Source organism: Taurulus bubalis (genome assembly GCF_910589615.1).
Source record: "Taurulus bubalis genome assembly, chromosome: 9".
In the NCBI taxonomy this organism is placed as follows: Eukaryota; Metazoa; Chordata; class Actinopteri; order Perciformes; family Cottidae; genus Taurulus; species Taurulus bubalis.
In genome coordinates, this window is record NC_136597.1 from 5,175,510 (window position 1) to 5,193,685 (window position 18,176).

At 44.3% G+C, this 18,176-nt stretch overlaps 1 protein-coding gene across 1 annotated transcript; it reads left to right on the plus strand.

Moving 5' to 3' along the window:
• Positions 1-346: 346 nt before the first annotated feature.
• ca5a (carbonic anhydrase Va) lies at positions 347-13,254 on the plus strand (the record flags this gene model as incomplete). Its single annotated transcript, XM_079223757.1, has 7 exons — positions 347-488; positions 4,187-4,384; positions 5,323-5,441; positions 7,571-7,666; positions 7,922-7,984; positions 8,877-9,035; positions 10,352-13,254. The coding sequence occupies 7 exons, from the start codon at positions 347-349 to the stop codon at positions 10,511-10,513; spliced, it is 939 nt and encodes a 312-aa protein (XP_079079883.1). The 3' UTR covers positions 10,514-13,254.
• Positions 13,255-18,176: the final 4,922 nt, after the last annotated feature.

Below are 18,176 nucleotides of genomic sequence, written 5' to 3' on the forward strand. Positions count from 1 at the left end.
ATCGATCTTCTAACCGGTTTCAGTTGACGCAATAGCTTCAAGGGAAACGGTTGTTGTTGATGTTTTCATTTTTTTTTGCGGTCCCATTTTGAATGTGTGTAAAGCGAAAAACCTGCCCCTTCCCCCGCCTCCAGGCGAACGATAGGAAGGCGGAGACGAGAGGAGAGCAGCCAGACGATAGTTTTTGTTTTGAACGGGGCTCCGCGCCGAGAGCTAGGCTAACTTTCTGTTGCAGTTAAAACGAGTAAAGCTAACCGCTAGCCGCGAATAAAATACTACGCGCGAGCCTTTTTTTCTTTCTTTCTCGTCGCGCGCTGTGAAGCCGTTGACGTTCGCTTTTATCACCATGTTGACTTTTTCGTCCGTAGTGAGACCTCTCGCTTCCCAGCTCCGCCGACAGCTCGTCAGACACGCCAAGAGTCACCGAGTAACGCCCGCCAGGAGATGCAACCTCACGGCGTGCTCGAGCAAATATGTGCTGTCACCGAGTGAGTACCGCTTCCGTCCTCCTACAGTGTTTATCGCGTCTGTCCACGGCGGCTCGCTGTCACGGCGGGTGTGGGGGCCATGTTTTAACCCTCCGACATAACCGCCAACAGTGGCAGTGCGTGTGTCTGTGTGTGTCTGTTTGGGTTTGGGTTTAGGGGTCTCATTGAGGATGAAAGGGCCCGTCATTGTGGGTCACCCGCAGCATCAGTTTATGGTCACTTTTGTTGTCATCCATAAAAACGTGCATTGAAAGCAGCGGGAAAGCCTGGGCCGGATCTCCCCCCATCACTGGATGTGGATCAGGCGCGCTCAGTTGACTGGGCTGTGTTTGAGACGGTCCTCGAGCTCCGGGTTTTCCAAACTAGTCTTTCCGTCCCTATAGGGGGGGCACCTGAAGCCCTTTGGCCTACATGTTACATAATGTTGTGTTAGGGGTGTTGTGATGCACACAGGGCATTTAGAGCTGGGGTTTGCCCCCAAAAAAGCATCATTGGAAAATAATACCATAGCCTTTCATTATTTTGTGCACATATAGAATGCTGCAGGGTTCACACTTTTTTTGTGGTCGACCCACCCGGAAGTTGGCATCGCACTGGTCCCCTCAACAAAAAGCCAATGGGATTTATTCTTCGGAATTTTGGATTATTGGCACAACAAAAAAAAACATAACCCTTTTCTGAAATTTTCAACTGCTGTTTTGAAAACACAAGTGGGCTATTCACTGACTCATTTCATGTCGTGGATCAAAACGTTAGCATCTTTTATGCTTGTGTGAACCACATAACTTGTTTCAGGTATTTAACCTAAAATAAAACATAAAACTCCCATTGAACTGGAAGTGCAGGCTCATTTCTGGTACCACCCTACAGCATCTAGATGGATCACGTGATAGACAGAACATAACCTTAAAATGTGAAACAAAATGAATAGTGCATTTATAGGAGAGTGTTTATTTTCTTTACACGTTAGAACTCTGGTTATGAGTCATTTGCCTTCATATTAATGGGAAACTGTAGACACCCAAACTCGTCTGACAGGTCCCAACAACTTTCTCATCACACGCGACAACATAACCCATGTCTTGTTCACTGTCTCGTGCCAACAACAACCTCAGAGTCACCATGCAAAAACAGTTGAACATGGAAAAGTAGGACGGTGCAGTAGAACTTTTATGTTCAGCCGTGATGATAAAAGAGAGTTCATATTTAACTTTAACAAGCTTGTTGTAATGAGCACAGTCAGTCCAAAAACTTTATGGGAGGACTTTTGATAAGCCTTTGAAGTGGTCCACTGCAACTGAGGTATCTTGTCCGTCCAGTGGCCTGCCCCTTTGATCTGTCCTCATGCAAATTTCTTTTTAAAGAGACATCTCTGGATACGCTTTCATTTGAGTCAGAGTTTTTTTTTTACCTGAGGAACGAGGGAAAACAGTCTGTGCTTCTCTGAAGTAGGAAGGCACACTGCCGTCATTTCAGCATGCGAGCCTCTCTCAAAAAGGTTCCTCCTTTAGTGGGTTTGGCAGACCCAACACCGTTTCCTTCACAGTCAATAACCTAAAAACTCTTGGGTAAAAAAAACAATCTTACTTTCCACTTACTCTTTCCATGCAGGCAGTTTTTGTTTTTCATCTGCCTTTGCAGTGTAACTTCTCACAGTTAAACAACTTAATTGTTGTCTCTAATGATGCCTGTGTGAGTAAACGTGCCAACTCACAATACGTGTAATGTTTTGATATTTAAATATCGCTAATGCAACAGAATTGAAAGTGTATTTAATTGGGGGTGCACGTTTTGCTGCCCTTTTATTTATTTTTTACCACTGATTGCAACCAAAGGCCAAGAATTGGTACCAATTTCCCAAAATGTTTTCCAAATGCAACCTGGCACCTCTCACTGTCGCGCCCTGCGTTTATACAACACAATTGCGAAGTAATGTAAATGTGAATGACTCGTCCTTCAAGCCAAAGCCGTTTAACTAACTGGCTCAGCATATTTGTGTCCGTGCTTGCATCAGACAAAAGAGCTCTTTCTTACAGGCTGCTCGGCTCTCTACCGTTTGTATCTTCTGCCCGAATCTCTGCGTTTCCAAAACTATGCTCAAGTTCATACTTTCAGGCTGCATTTGAATCGGGCGCGGTGGATCGTCAGCAGAGCTGAGGCGGGCCAGGGGGCCTAGCAGAGCGGGCAGCTAGTCGCTAGCGACCTGAGACGGCAGCCGCCTGTCACTCAAATTGGCCACTCCCTTATATGATGAAGAAGCAAAAAAGAAAAACGTGGCCACTTGGTATTAACAGGCCTTGCGGGAGAAAAAAAATGCAACCTCTAGATATTAACCTCCGCTTTCCAACAGTCCTTTCGAATCTGAGTTAAATAACTGCTCATGCAAAACCACCATTTCCTAATGATGTTGCTGAACACTAAAGTTCTTCCTCCTGTTTATTGTGAAGCAGCAAATAGACGTTCAATGTATCCATCATCCAACATGTCACCAAGATAATTGTTTATCAAGCCGTGCTGTCCAGTGGAGAACCATATGTCAGCATGAGTAGTTGCAGGTCTGATAATGGCTGGTAGAAACTGCTTTTGTTTTTTTCATCCGTCATCCTGACTAAATTGAGTGAGCGAGCATCTTGCACACAGACACAACCACAGGACCAAAGTGCATCGCAGGAATCGGGCTACCGTTGCAGTAGCCGCAGCTGGCGTTTCAGAGCTCCTCACACACACGTCATTTTCCGATTCGGGACATCTGGCGATCACGTGACACTCTATTCAGGAGCTGTACAGAGGCAGAAGAACTTCACAGCTGACACGGTTACTCAGTGAATGAGCACGACCGGCTTCGCGAGCAGTTATCAACAAGAGTCCGCTGAAATCTGATGACGGTGAAGGTCATCTCCCAGTCAGACCTGTTCGGCTCTCAGCGGAAACCTTAAGCCCCGTGCTGGATGACTGGAGAGGGATAAACAATAGACAGCGCTGCTTTTGTGCCCTTTGACAACAGCACTCAAAAGATTTCTTTCTATAGCTAACGGTTTGTCAGGAGAGGGAGCGAAACGATCCTTTTCAAACTGAGCTATTTTTTTTTTGTACAACATTTTAATAAGTGGAGTGGATGTTTTTTTGGGTGGATTTCAAGAGTAAATAAGAAGGACAGAGGTAGGGAGTTTGGGGTAATTAGAAGTCAGGTCCGTTGACGTTGGCCAGAGCTGCCGGTCTGACCGGCCAGAGGTCCTGGTCAGATTTCCCCGCTGTGTAGGGGAGCTGGGGGCGTGCCAGAACATTCCGTGTGTCACTTTCTGTACAGCCAGCCCACTTCTCTCTTTATTTTGTAATATCCTAGTAGGAAAAAAAAAAAAGACTACAAGGAAGTACTATTGCTCACTTGCTCCTTTTTCATTCGGTTCCTTCAAACGGCTTAAGGAAGAAGGAAGGCTTGTGTGTGTCAGTCCAGCACCGACACTGTGTAGTTTATGTGTTTAGTTTAATGTGGCCACTCTGGCTGCTTTTGATTGAAAATGGACTGTCTTACAATGCAGGAAGCAGCCGAGTACTGCATGAAAAGTAGGTGTCAGCATTTCTGAATTCAGTTTTTTCTTTTTTTTTTACCTTTTCACGAGGAGTTTGAAGTCTTGTTTTTTGCTTTTACATGTTAAAATTCTCTTTTGTTCACTTTCTCCCCTCTTCTCCTCCTCCAGTGCATCCCATGTGGCAGGGACCCCTCGCTGTACCAGGAGGCGATCGCCAATCCCCCATCGACATAGTTGTACGAAAGAGCGTCTTCGACTCGAAGCTGAATCCCCTGGTCACCGACTACGACCCACAGACCTGCCAACAGATCTGGAACAACGGCTACTCCTTCCTTGTCGAGTATGATGACACTACAGACAAGTCCAGTAAGTTATTCTACATTGTCTTAAAAAAAAAAACACACAAAAACCTGAATATGTATTAAAAGTAAAATAATAGTTTGTTCCGTAGAAGTTCCTCACTATTGACCACTTGATTGGGAGTAAGTCCTATTTTCCTTTTTTAAATCTGAATGGATTTAAATGGAAACTCGGCAACAGGAATGCCTGTTCTGATCTCCACAAGAGGCTTATCCCCCCTCCCTCTTTAAGAACCCTCTGTCTGTAGGAAAATCCTGTAATCAATGCTACACTTAAAGCTGCGGATGAAAACCACAACCATCACGTGAGTCTGGTGATAGTGCGTCGTGTGATAGTGCGTTTCCTGACCTCCAACAACTGCCATGTGGCAGTTGTTGGAGGTCAGGACACGCACGGTTTGAAAAGTGTTGGTCATTTTTGGCTCCACCTACTCACTACAGTAACATTATTGTCGCTTTCCAAACCCTCAAAAACAAATTCCAAATGCTTCAAAACAAGCCACCTCACGTGCCCGTCGGAGCCTCGTCTGCTGCAGAGAGAACAAAAACAGGTTCATATTGAAACGGAGAAATGTTGGGAACGGTGTTTTATTACCTGTAAAAGGAAACTGTGTAATCGAAGCACGACTGCAGGTACTGTAACTCCAGATGCAGTCTGCAAATTGACGACTACAACAACAGCATTGTCTCCTCCTCCTTGTTATTGCTGTCTATTAACAGTTAACAGGCGTAATAAAAAAGTCACTGCTGCTAAAACAATAGATTCCTGGATGTTTTTAGGTCATTGTTACCGCTTGAACAACCTGCCCTTAGTGTGGGATCGTTTCCTCCTTTTTTTGGAAGGAGGAAACGAACACCAGACGTTGGTATGATGCATTTCCTTTTGAAAAGGACTGTGAAAGTCAAGGTGCACTGATCTATATGTCCTTCTACTTTGCGGCGCAGCGCTGAAAGGAGGACCCCTGCAAGACACATTCCGGTTGTGCCAGTTCCACTTCCACTGGGGTGAGAGCAACGCCTGGGGGTCAGAGCACACGGTGGACAGGAGGCTGTTCCCCGCAGAGGTACTGTGCTCTGATGTGCACGCACTAGCCATACATCCATCCTGCAGGGACACCGAGACGCTGCGTATTCTGTTTCTTGTATCGATGACGTAGAAAAAGGACATTTTAAATGAAAGCAGACTGGATATTATTAATGATATCGTTCTGATGGCATCGTTCATCTTTTGGGAAGTTATTTTATCTACCTCATAATATTGCGAGAGTGTACAGTGGGTGGAGCGACATCCCTATAAAATAACATCGGAATGTTTTTAGTGATTCATCCTCTCCCATGGCTTGACCTTTTTTAGAGATAATATCTGATCATTTAACACAAACTGAGAGCGCAGATCTGTGCTGAAGAGGAACGACATAGTGCTCAGCTTTATTAATTCATATTGTGAAGTAATTGTAGGTAGGTTAGACTCATGGTGCTGCACAGGTGTCTCATTACATGTAACAGCAGTATCTTGGCATCTTTGGCTATGTAGCTTTATAAGAACAGCGTGTCTTGCCTGCTGCTGCAATAGTGTAGCATGTTAAGCACAGAGGCGACACAGTCACATGTCTGGCAGGTGTGTGTGTGTGTGTGACTGTTCAGTGGAAAAAGACATATGTAGTGCTCAAGAAAGCAGGGTGTTAAAAGAGAGAGAGAGCAGCTTGTCCTCTGCAGTTAATTTTCCCACGACCAAACGGTCTCTTGAGAGTTAAAAGGAGAAATGGAAGAAAATGAATGTAACACTGCACTGTTTAAACATCGTAAATGTTGACTTACTTTTGCAGACCCATTTGTTTTTTTCTATTCACATGCCCTCCTTGAAATCCCTGGAAAAGTACTGAGAGCATTGTATCTGGGGGATCGGTGAAAGCTTGGAGCGGAACAATCGTTTATCCCGCTCCGTCTACACTATTTCCATGGCGTCTCATTAACTTTAGCGCACATGTGCAACAACAGGTTCCACTGACTTTGTGCACTTGTGTCCTCTCTGTGTCTCCTTGTTGTTGAGAACCTGTCCATGTCATTGTTGTCATCACTCAGCAGTCTTTGTGTGTGTGTGTGTGCGTGTATGTGCAGAGGTTCAAGTTACAGCTCTGACGGGGTTTTCCACAAGGCTATGGAGTAGCCTGCTAGCTCGAGGGGAGGGCACACACATTCTCACGCCACTAATCCATCGTACACGCTGATCTTAATTATTGGGGAAGTGCCCTGTTGATTCAATCCATGCAATTTCTGAATGTTTTGTCACCAACTATTTTTCTCACATTTGTCAAACACAGAAGACGACTCGACCTTTCAGCTGAGCACGCGCACACACATTCTGTATGAATGAGTATAGATGAATGGACAGGCTCTATGTTAACGAGCATGTGTGTGTGTGTGTGTGTGTGTGTAGGGGGTGGGGGCTACTCTAGTCGGTGTTGCTGTGTGAATGATTTAAAGCTGTGGGGAAATCTACATTGTGAATAATATATTAACATGTGTTGTCCATACCGGATCTTAGTTTTCTGAGCTGACCGGTAGTTTTGAATATGCACCAAAAAAACCTCTGCTCCTCCCACACGCCCTGAGTTTTACCTCCATTTACGGTATTTTAAGTGAGTTTGGATCCAAAAATAAATAAAAGTCCACAGACAAAGTTTAGTCAAGTTCCTACAACTAACATACAGGAGCTATCCATGTCTTCATCCACAACGATTGCATAGTTTGCAGCACTACTGCCCTTTATCTCTGTATCTATTCTACTTTCTTTTTTTTCTAAGTTAACAATATTTTTTTTTCTTCTCTTTTTTTCTAAATGAGTTGGTTGAAAGAATAAACTCTTACTTTTGAAAAGAAGGAATTAGTGGGTCATCTGGAGTACAGAAGGAGTGGGCCGGGGATCAGGGTCGAAGGCATGAAAAAGATCACGATTAAGGTTCACACAAACACAGGCAGGCGCGCACAGGCAGGCGCGCGCACACACACACACACACACACACACACACACACACACACACACACACACACACACACACACACACACACACACACACACACACACACACACACACACACACACACACACACACACACACACACACACACACACACACACAGACACACAGACAGACAGGCCCCTGATGTGTATTTACGCTTTGTGTGTTCTCAGCTCCACTTAGTCCACTGGAACTCTGACAAGTACAGTTTGTTCGAGGAGGCCGTGATGGAGGACAACGGGCTGGCTGTCATTGGAGTCTTTCTTAAGGTACAACACACTTTGTACACTTTTGGAAGTGCCTGCAATAATTGGAGCAGACGCATTGGCTATATGTGCTCGGACACGTTTCAGTTTGGCTTGTTGACACCGTCACGTGCACATTCTTCAGTTCGTTGACGAGGCCACGCTGCATACGTTACGTGGTGTGTGTGTGTGTGTGTGTGTGTGTGTGTGTGTGTGTGTGTTGTGTATGCAGTTTAGACTGTGACCGCAATCCAGATTAATGTCTAATCCTTTGTGTAGGTGGGGAAGCGACACGAGGGGCTGCAGAAACTGGTCGACGCTCTGCCGGCTATCAGACACAAGGTTAGTACACACACTGATCCCTAAAGTGTGCCCTGTAGTCTCTATTGACCCTTTTTATAAAACCATTTAAAATCTGCTAATGATTGGTAAAGACACTTTAGTGGTAGGTAAATACTGGCGCCCTCTAGTGGGTGAGTAGAGACACCACAGGACTTTCTGAAGTCTGAACCAAATCTCAAGCTTAAAAATATGTTTGTAAGTACTGGGAAGTGGGAACTTTTAAGTACTGGGAAGTGGGAACTTTTAAGTACTGGGAGGTGCCAAAGATTTACTTCCTACGTTTTACATCATTTATTACTCACGAATTGGCCACTTTAGAATAAACACTTCTTAATGCTAAAACGGTGCACATCCTATTAGTTATTAATGTAAGTTATATAAAGATAGTCTTTAATAACAAAACGTCTATATATTTTGACATGTTGTACATGTTTAAGCTGACTGACTGACTGGAGGTCAAAGCTTCCCCGTCTTTCACATCACCGCTACCGTTCCGCTTATCGCGAATAATGTCTGATAAGGTCGGTGTTTGTCCATTAAGAGGATATGCGGCTGCTGTATAACACTCATTGTGTTGGACTCGCGTGACATATTTTATAATGGACCGTGATTAGATAATGATGGCTGTAGTATTTAGATAACAGCGGCAGTCTTCTGTCATTATATCAGTCTTTACTGTAATGATACTGAAGTCCCGGTAACAGATTGGGATTATGAATATTTGAATTATTTTACCAATTGTGTTATATTTTATTATATAGTAATATTATTTAAATATTAGAACCTTTTGTGTTAAAAGCTATGATCTTGCTTGTCTCTTTCCCCGTATTATTAAAATAATTAATTTTACATAACTGTGTGTGTTTTTTTCCCCCCGTGTTCCTGTCTGCAGGACAGTGTAGTGGAGTTTGACAGATTCGACCCTGCCTGCCTGTTACCCGCCAACACCGACGACTACTGGACCTACCACGGCTCTCTGACCACGCCCCCTTTGACAGAGTCCGTCTCCTGGATCGTCATGAAGCAGCACATAGAAGTCAGCCACGACCAGGTGCGCCATATCCCCGTTCCCATTCACAAATTCTGAGGCTTGTGATCAGATGTTGCTCTGCTGCCTCCAAGTGCCCAAAAGAAATCCGTTGAATCCCAACCAACCACGAGAGGGCTCCTGTTGTCTTTCGGAGTCAAACGGAGCCGATGCTTTTTTCTTTCAGCAGCAGTCATGCTTTCAAGGTGCAAGTCGATCCTCTTACAGTAACATGGCACACACGCGTGGCGTTCCCGATCCTTTCAGGGCGTGTCCAACAGTGTGTCCAAAGCTGCACCGAGCTGGGCCAACCTGCATAGTAGCATTTTTTTTTTTTAGGCATGAAACCTCTGCACATCTTGTTCTTCACCTGAACTCGGGCTCATTTTGTAACACCGCCTCCGTTTAAAGGTGGAAGTACGATTACTTTCTTTGGCGTCTTTAAGCTTTTTTTTAAAGGCTGGTAATAAGTTGTAGTAATTATTTTAGGCGAGATGCAACCATTTAGATTCTCAATATTTAATCAGTTTATATAAAAATTTACACTGACTCAAAAATAACAAAGCCACCAATTTGGGAGGCAGACTGATGGGTTGGGTTGATATTGCCTGATATTTATACATTTCTCTTTTTCCTACCCGTCTGGCAGTGAGAGGAATGAATAAAAACACTGTCCACGTGGGCTTTTGTGTGCCGAGTCCCACCAGCGACACCATCTTCCCCGAGAGACGCTGATTACAGTAATAAAAAATGTCCTTGCATGTGATTTCAGGCTATTTTTTCCGTACTTGTCCTCCCAGTCACTGACTGATGTGGTCCTGAGAAACCATTGATCGCCGCAGTGTTGCTGCTGAATGTTCCCAAATATCTTTCATTGTTAACCGGAAAAGCGAAAACAGCCGCTTCCTTAATTGATTAGCGTACTTTGGAAACCTACGTCGGTGCTTTCTGCTCACGACTGAGTGGGCGTTTCCATTGGAAAAAACAAGGAAAGAATAATTAAGTAAATAAATAAATAAGAACACCGATTTGAATAATTTGAAATAACAAAATAACAAGGGGCCTTTAATTTTGAATAATTCATATTTATTTAAATGTGTTAATTGGCAAAATAGTGGGGCTTTGCGAGCGATAATATGAACAAGTTCCAATAAAAACTAGTCACAGAAAACAGCCACGTTTTTTACCTGCCGTACAGTGTGATGGGGGGAACACATGCAGACCAAATAAAGGGGGGGACTTTTACTGTAAAGACTTTGTAAGAAAGACATTTCACCCGCCGCTAACCTGTCTCTTTTTTTATTTTGTATTTCTGACCGTCTCTTCTGCCCCCTTTCTAGCTGGCGGTCTTCCGGAGCCTCCTCTTCACCTCTGCTGAGGAGGACGTACAGAAGAGCATGGTGAACAACTTCCGCGTGCAGCAGTCCCTCTCCGGCCGCACCGTCCGCTCTTCCTTCACTCCTTTCCTCCAGGAGGCTGAAGGAGACAAGCACACCCACTGACGCTTCTGGAGCCAGTACTCCCAGTCACTCGGCTCCGCACAGAGGCCAAAACTACCTTTTTACTCTGTGAGCGACTCTCCACACTCCTTTTTATGAAAAACTCTTTTTGCTATGTTTCCCCAGAGGATCTTCAGTGATACTTATTGCTGTTTTTCTTTCAAGGAGTGAAATATTTTTCTTTTATTGCAAACCAGTTGTTCATGGGGGATGCTGGGATACTTTGGATTTTTCAGATTTTGGTTTGAGTAATAGAAGAACATCAACCAATAAGGGACGGTTGCTGTGGAAATATGTATCTTAAATAACTTTATTATTAACAGGAATTGGGTTTTATTATACAGGGACAGTTCATTCAGTTACTATGAGGTTATGAGGGTTCATACCTGCAACGGCGGGGGTGAAAACTCCACAGCACAGTGTGCTGGTCACAGCCGGTACTACAGCAGAGTCTGCTCTGTCTTCCTCAATACGTTGTTATCTCTAGGAGGCTGCAGCTGCTGCTAGTTTACAGGAGAAACTATTTGAACAGACTACACAACACATAACATATGTCGAATATCAGCAAGGGCTTTTTTTTAAACGAAAACAAATCATCTGTGTTGGGTTTTATTAACTTTGTCATCTATACATTAATAAGATGATTTAGAATGTATGTTTTTTTTGATCTGTTACAAAGATACACGTTCCGAAACCTCGTTGACAGTTTAAAAGGAACTCTTACCCTTAGCCCTGGGCCTAATACTCAGAACTATTAACATGTTAATATTACTCACACACATGCCAGGTCACAGTAGTACAAACACTTACATGCATTTTTCAGATTGAAATTAGCGTGACGTTTTTTTTCTTCTTTTGCACTTTCATCTACCGTAACCACAGTGCCTTAAACCGGTAACCGACGGGACTTTCAGGTTGGCTGATTGAATCAAGTCTCTATCGGTCCGTCTGGTTTGGTTAGTTTTCATTTGGGCTGGCTGATGTTAATCTAAAATAAGATTAATTTTAATGTCACTATTTTGGTTTGAGGATAAGGGCCGAAAGAGTTGTAGTACTGTAACGAGTCCAAACTGATTTTATGTATTTTCCATCTGAATGTCAAGGACGCTGCCATGTGGTGGGGCTGGATGGAGAGGTGACTAGAGTGGGACCACAGCAGCCTCTCGCTGGTGTCTACAGATATGGGTTTATAGTGGCGCTCACCGCCTGTAACTCGCTCAGGACGTCTTTCTGAGAAACAGTGAAGCGTGTTGCTGGGGTTTAACAGTCATAATGCGCCACGGTCAAATTGTCATCTATTGCGGCAGCTGCTGTTAGAAAATTGGGAACCTTTGTGATTTTAGTTCTGCCAAACAACTTTGGAAGCACCGGGAAAACTACGGCTCCCGAAGAAAATTTAAAAGGGCAGCAACAGAAGTACTTGGCGTCGTTGTTTTTTCCATCTGGAATCTCTCTTCCCCGCCACCCCCCAGTTTGATAGCTGTAACCTTTGCCGTCTAAAAAAAATCTTCTACAGCATTCATTGTTATTCCAGACTTCCTTATATGGTGAATAACAGAAATACTGTTTCGGACGAGGAAACTATAATTGCACTAAAAGCTGCGTGTATCTGACCTCTTCTACGTTTATGATCTACTCGTGAACGCACAGTTGGGTTGAGAGCTCCCGGCTGTCTGTATAATCCCCCCCAAAAAAGAACAATGCAACTGGCCCTTCACCGCTTTAGAAATAGCCGTTGCTCGCTTCCTGCATGGACGCTCATATCAGGCATACCCACCCAGCAGGAAGCCGTCGACACACACACACACACACACACACACACACACACGCTGAATAGACTTAACTGGATATGCGTCGAAAAGGATTTGCGATGCGCTCCGAGTGACGCCAAGCCGTCGCGAAAGGCTGCAGATTCGACCCCAAAGACGCCGAAGGAGTGTGAAGTGTAGAGTGTGGAAGAAGTGTGTGAGGCCACTTCTGGGAATGTTGCACGGTTGCCTTTCTTTTAACTTTTCTTTAATTTTATGATGCAATACCGAATCTATGTTCAATGCGTTTGACTAACATGGAGACAAGGGACCCGGCACTGCCTTCATCTTGTACACCATGATCATCATGTGCCTTCATGTTTCATAGCATTTTACTCGTGTTTAAAAAAACTACTTTTAATGCAATGTATGTCAATATATTCCAGTACAAATATTCAATCTGTAGGAAAATGTTTGTCTGCGTGGCCTTTTTCCGTCAAAAGCTGGAAAGCATCAGAAATCAATTTAACATGAGTTTGGTCATCGATGGTTCAATATACGTGGTGTTTTTGTAAAAAGAAATGTAACGTGTTTAACATCTCCTTACTCTTCCGAATTTGTTTTCTTTCTTTCTCTGCTTCTCTAAACATGAACGTGTTGCACCTCGGGTACAGCTTTCCTTGCCGCCTGTAGCTCCGTGTGATGTTTTAGCAGGTGTACACAGTATGCAGTGTATATTTTAACTGTTTGTTTGTATAGCGGGCAGCCCACATTCCTGCCCCGCAGGGCTTCACCAGGGGCCCCATCTCCCCTCCCAGCATGCTTTGCTCCACCTGGATGACTCTTTTACAGGCCCCGTCCAGCTGAGCAACCAGGATGTGTTTTGCTCCCAGAGACCCCTGCTCCTGGGGTGGGAGGGGGACACATGATATAGATGAAAAGATAGAAAGTGATATATTAATAGGGTGGTATTTAACAATAAAGTAACAAGTGATGTCAAAAGCATGTGTATCTGTGTCCTTTTGTTGTTATTAGCAGAAATGAAGTCAACTTATAACCACACCTGAAACGCTGGAAAACACCAAGCATCAGTCTGAGGCCTTCAAAAGGTGCCGTCTGTCTCAGGAATGTATACGTCCCTCCCGCCCCGTTGTTCCCTCCCACAGGACCACCTGACCCGACTCCTCTCTGAGCCTGAACTGGGCCAGGAACTAGTTCGAAAATAGAAAGACCCGCCGACCACTCTGTCCTCCCCACCCTCTCCCCGGCGATACCTTTGAAGCCCCCTGACTCCGAGAGGGGATGTTTGGTGGCCCCCGCCCAGACGCCTGGGGTCCCCAGGTTGGGTTGTTTATGCACCGTTACCACGGCCTGGGCGGCGGGGAGAGAGGGTTTTGGTCTCCACCTGATTCAAACCAAAGATACGACGATGGAAGCCGACCTCTCGTTGTGCGTTTATTGTGCTTGGCGTGCCTGAGTGTACAGGGAAGCACCAGTCGGTCTCTACTGGGCTTCCCTTTATTGTACGAATGCACAGACTCACTGGAGACCCCCGCAGCTTTGAACTGCACAATGTGTGTGACTCTAAGCATGCGTCTTTGGAGGAGGTGAATGAGCAAAAAAATTAAATGTAGCTCTGTTGTCCTGTTGGAGGTGAGGACAGGCAGGTTGATAAGGCACTGCTGTCAAGAAACTTGATCCATTTTGTATTGCAACACAATCCATTAGATGACATCATCATAAAATGTTACTATGTTTTCTTTCTTATAAGCCAACAATGCACTAGTCTGCCTTGGAATGCTTTCTGAATTCCTCAATCCTGCCTGTGGCCCTGAAGCGGTAAATCTTTTCACACAACATATTATCAGCTGGGCTCTGCAGTTAAACAGTTTGTTGCTTAAATGTTCTTTATATGATATTTAGAGCAATATGGCATCCAATAACTATTGGCCGTGTAAAGATATAGTTACCCGAGCAGGAAATGAAGTCGCCCTCTATGGGGGTTTCGAATCTTTTATCTTGTGTGCCTTTAAGTACCCGTCACCGTGAGCGCGCCCCACCGGCTAGCTAACGGCCGTCGCGCTTGCACCGCTCCTATATGGCGGTTACAGCCGATGGCGACGCCCCTACCAACTGCGTTGCTCATTAGCATAGCGGCCACCCACCGGTTCCCCCTTCAGGTAAACACCGTTAGCTCTTTTGCTGTTAGCACCCGCAGCCATCGCCATGTTGAGAGCCGTGTGAAGGCATAAAAGATTTGCGCTCTAGCGGTTAGTTACAGCAGCAGGTTGGTTCCACGTGTGATTGAGACAATGTAATATATATTGCTAACTGTTGCGATATTCGTTGAGATATTTCATAGATTGCTGTGATATTTTGTACTGATATGCGTAGTCCCCGTGGGATGAATCTTAAATACTTTCCTGGTGCCTTAACGTGGCGTCGTCAGCCTCAGCTGCACTTTGGATTTTTGCGCTAACTAGCAAATGTCAACATACACAACCAAGATGGTTAACAATGGTTTAAAAATAGTCAACCAGCAACAATGTCTCCGTTCTGATGTGTTTGTAGGATGTTGCTGTTGAATGTTGAACAACCATCTGCATTGGTAGATACCACCTTAAAGTATTTCACGTGTACGTGAAATCTCCGCGACCTCGTCCAGCAGCGAGATGAAAAGGAGAGGACGAAGGCGGCCAGGTTCTAATTAGAGAAGTCGTCTTCCTGCTGTCCTTTCTGTTCTCTGCTTGAGGGGAACTCGTTTTAGATCAACAATCCAAGAACACCTCCAGTTCTCCATACAGGCGGGGATTCAAACAGGAACACACCATTGAGGGGCCCTTTTCCCTCTGAAGTCCAAGCCAGATGCTCTTCCTCTTGTTTGGTGCTTCAGATATTTCAGACAAAGGACTTCCGTCCTATGTGATCCATGTTTTGACTTTAATTCCGCGTCTGAACCGTTTTGCTCGAACGCATTGGCGAGGGCTCCTCATTTCACGTTAACGCATCCGAACTGGCTTAAATCGTCCGTAGCTCGAACTGTAGTTTGCTTATATAGCATCTTGCGTAACTTCTCCAAAGAGATATGTATGCTGGCAGGACTGTTTTGACCACATGACAATAAAAACATGGTTTAACAAAAGGAGTTTGTAAAACTTCAGAGGGATTATTTTCTATTTTCAGGAAAATCCTTCATAGAATACCTTTTTTTTTTTTTTTTTTTTTTTTTTTACAGAATCGTCTTTGCTCATTCAGTTTCATTGTAGAAGGGGTCATCTTCTCAACTGCCTGTAAATTATAGCCACTTTAAAACAAATGAGGGGCTGTTTTGGCCACTCTTTTATAAGATACTGCCAACAAGCGTTTCTCCTTTTGTGGTTTCCAAAAACTGGCTCCTCGGCGTACAGTTTTTTCACGATGTTGCTGAGGATAACTTTCGAGCTTAGTGATAATTCGCTGTGGGTCACTGTGAGCGACTCCTTTCACCGTACACATAGTTATTTGATCCATTGTTAATTAAAAAAGGTATAAAAGAAAAAAGATGCAGCTTTAAAGCATTTACTGCTAATAAAAAGCATGTAAAACTGGTTTTAAAAATCAAGTGCAGACACTGGATGAGACAGCTGTATTAAATGATAGCGTTTCTACCTATGCAGCTCTTAGGCTTTCCCAAAACATCATCAGAAACGATGAGCAGTACTAAAAAGCCTTTGTGCCCGTTGCCAAGTGTCGAGTCGGGCGGATCGATTGTTTGTGTGTTTGTGTATTCGATGGTTTCCGTTGTCGGCCGACATGCAGATTCCCTGGGAGAGAAGCTGGAAACAGTGCGTGTTACTACAGCTGCCTGACCTCTCCCACACCCACATCCCAGAGTCACGGCTTTGTTTACGGACCTTTTCCCATCGGCGCAGGGTTCCCACTGAGGCAAATTTGTAATTTGTTATATCGGGCTATACAAAATAAACTGAATTAAATATCTGCAACACTGTGCTCGTTTATTACGAAGAAATGGGCTCCTGGGCGCCGACGTGCAAAAGGCCCCACCACTTCAACGACATAGGAGAACACAGACTTTATAGTTGTTTGGCTGCTTTCTGCTGTCGTTTTGTGTCTCTTTGTAGTCGTTACGCATTTCTCTCTATGGTTGTGTGTCTCTTCGTCCCCTTTTGTCTCACATTGCAAGTGCTTTTGGTTATTTGCCTGTGCTAGTTTTGCTCCTTTTTGTAGTTATTCAGCATCTATTAGTAGTTGTTTTGTGTCACTTTGCAAGTATTTCTGTATTATTGTAGTTATTTATTTGTCTGTGCTTGTTTTGCTCTTTTTTTGTAGCTGTTTTGTGTCTCTTTGTAGTAATTTGTTTGTGTCTCTTTGAGGTTCTCTTTGTATTTGCTTTGGTCTTGTTGCCATTTTGTGTCTCTTTGTGGTTGTTTTACCCCTTCTTATAGAAGTTGTGAGTCTTTTTATGTTCTCTTTGCACTTGTGTTGTGTCTTTGTGTTTTTGGTTTCTCTGTGTGGTCATGGTTTAGTCTCTTTCTGGTTGGTAAGCTTGTCTTCGAGTGACGAGGTGAAGACACACAACCTGGCCTACATCAGTGGAGATGAGGTGGAGAAAATTGGCAGCTTTAAGTTCCTGGATCTCAGCATCACAAACAATCTGACAATCTGACCACGAACGGCTGTATTCCTTACGTAAACTTGAGAAGAAACCCTGTGGCACATGAAATTCTTGTAACTGTTGTAGGTGTTGGGCTGGGGGGCCCTGACACTTTTGGCCCCTGAGCCATTGCATGATATGCCTGTTCATTATTTCATCCATTGTCCTTGTGAAAGGTCCCACGTAAATAATTTGAACGTGCATAAGTCATTGTTACATTCATTAGGAGACATTTAGACCACAGAGGACCAGTACTGACAACAGAGACCGAGTCAGCGGGTCAGACTTTGTGGGAAAAACCTGGATTGTTTTTTATAACACAAAACAGACGCTGCAGGTTTGGTTAAAAGGAAGTCATAACTTTCTGAGCTTTTCACAGCTGTAGATAGGAGGAGGAAATCTGCAGAGAAAACAAACACTGAAGAAGAAACTTCCATCAACGCACCGTGTGTGTGTTAAATGTTATTTTCTCACAATAGTGGCAGTATTGCAGCACGTATAAGCAGCATCATGGCTACCGATCAGCAGCAGCATAGTGTGTTTTTAGGCACATGGATGTGTGAATGCACTGATATGTAAATCTCCCAACATGAATTCCTTGCTGTTTTTGTCTTCAATGGGGTATGTTGACAATAAGCAAGACACAGAGCACCACCAGCCTTATCCTTTAAGATGAGCTACTTCTGTGGGCTGCGAATATTCGCAACGCCGTTTCGCCTCTATCGCGACGCCTAGCGAAAAATCCGCTTTTTCAACCTAATGCGGCTGTGCATTGACTAAACATGTAATCTGGACGCGCGAATATTTCGCAACTGTTTTGGTGTGAACACGGCATTAGACTATAGGACAGCAACACATTGATTCACACTCCACAGACGGGAGTCAAAATCAGTGTAACGTTAGTCCACAAACCATGACTTTGACTTTGATGCTATTTAGCTAATTGGTGAGTAGAAACTGGACTGCAGTGGGGGCCGTGAACATCAAAGTTGTTGCGTTAGCTTCTTACGAAACTGGAAGTGCAGATCTTTGCCAGTGTGTCTGCAACGACCACTGCTTTATGAATACAACTAACCCAGCAGACGGTGCGCTTGGAAAATCCACGCGGGGTTGGTTGATCACTAGTGGCCCCTGTCGGCCGGGGGCCCGTTCAAGAGTGATGAGCGAGGAGTCAGCAGGCAGTCAATGGCAGCATAAAACAGGCAATAAAAGCTCCAGGTTTACAAAAACAGACAGACATGGATTAAGGCATATTGGCGTCTCT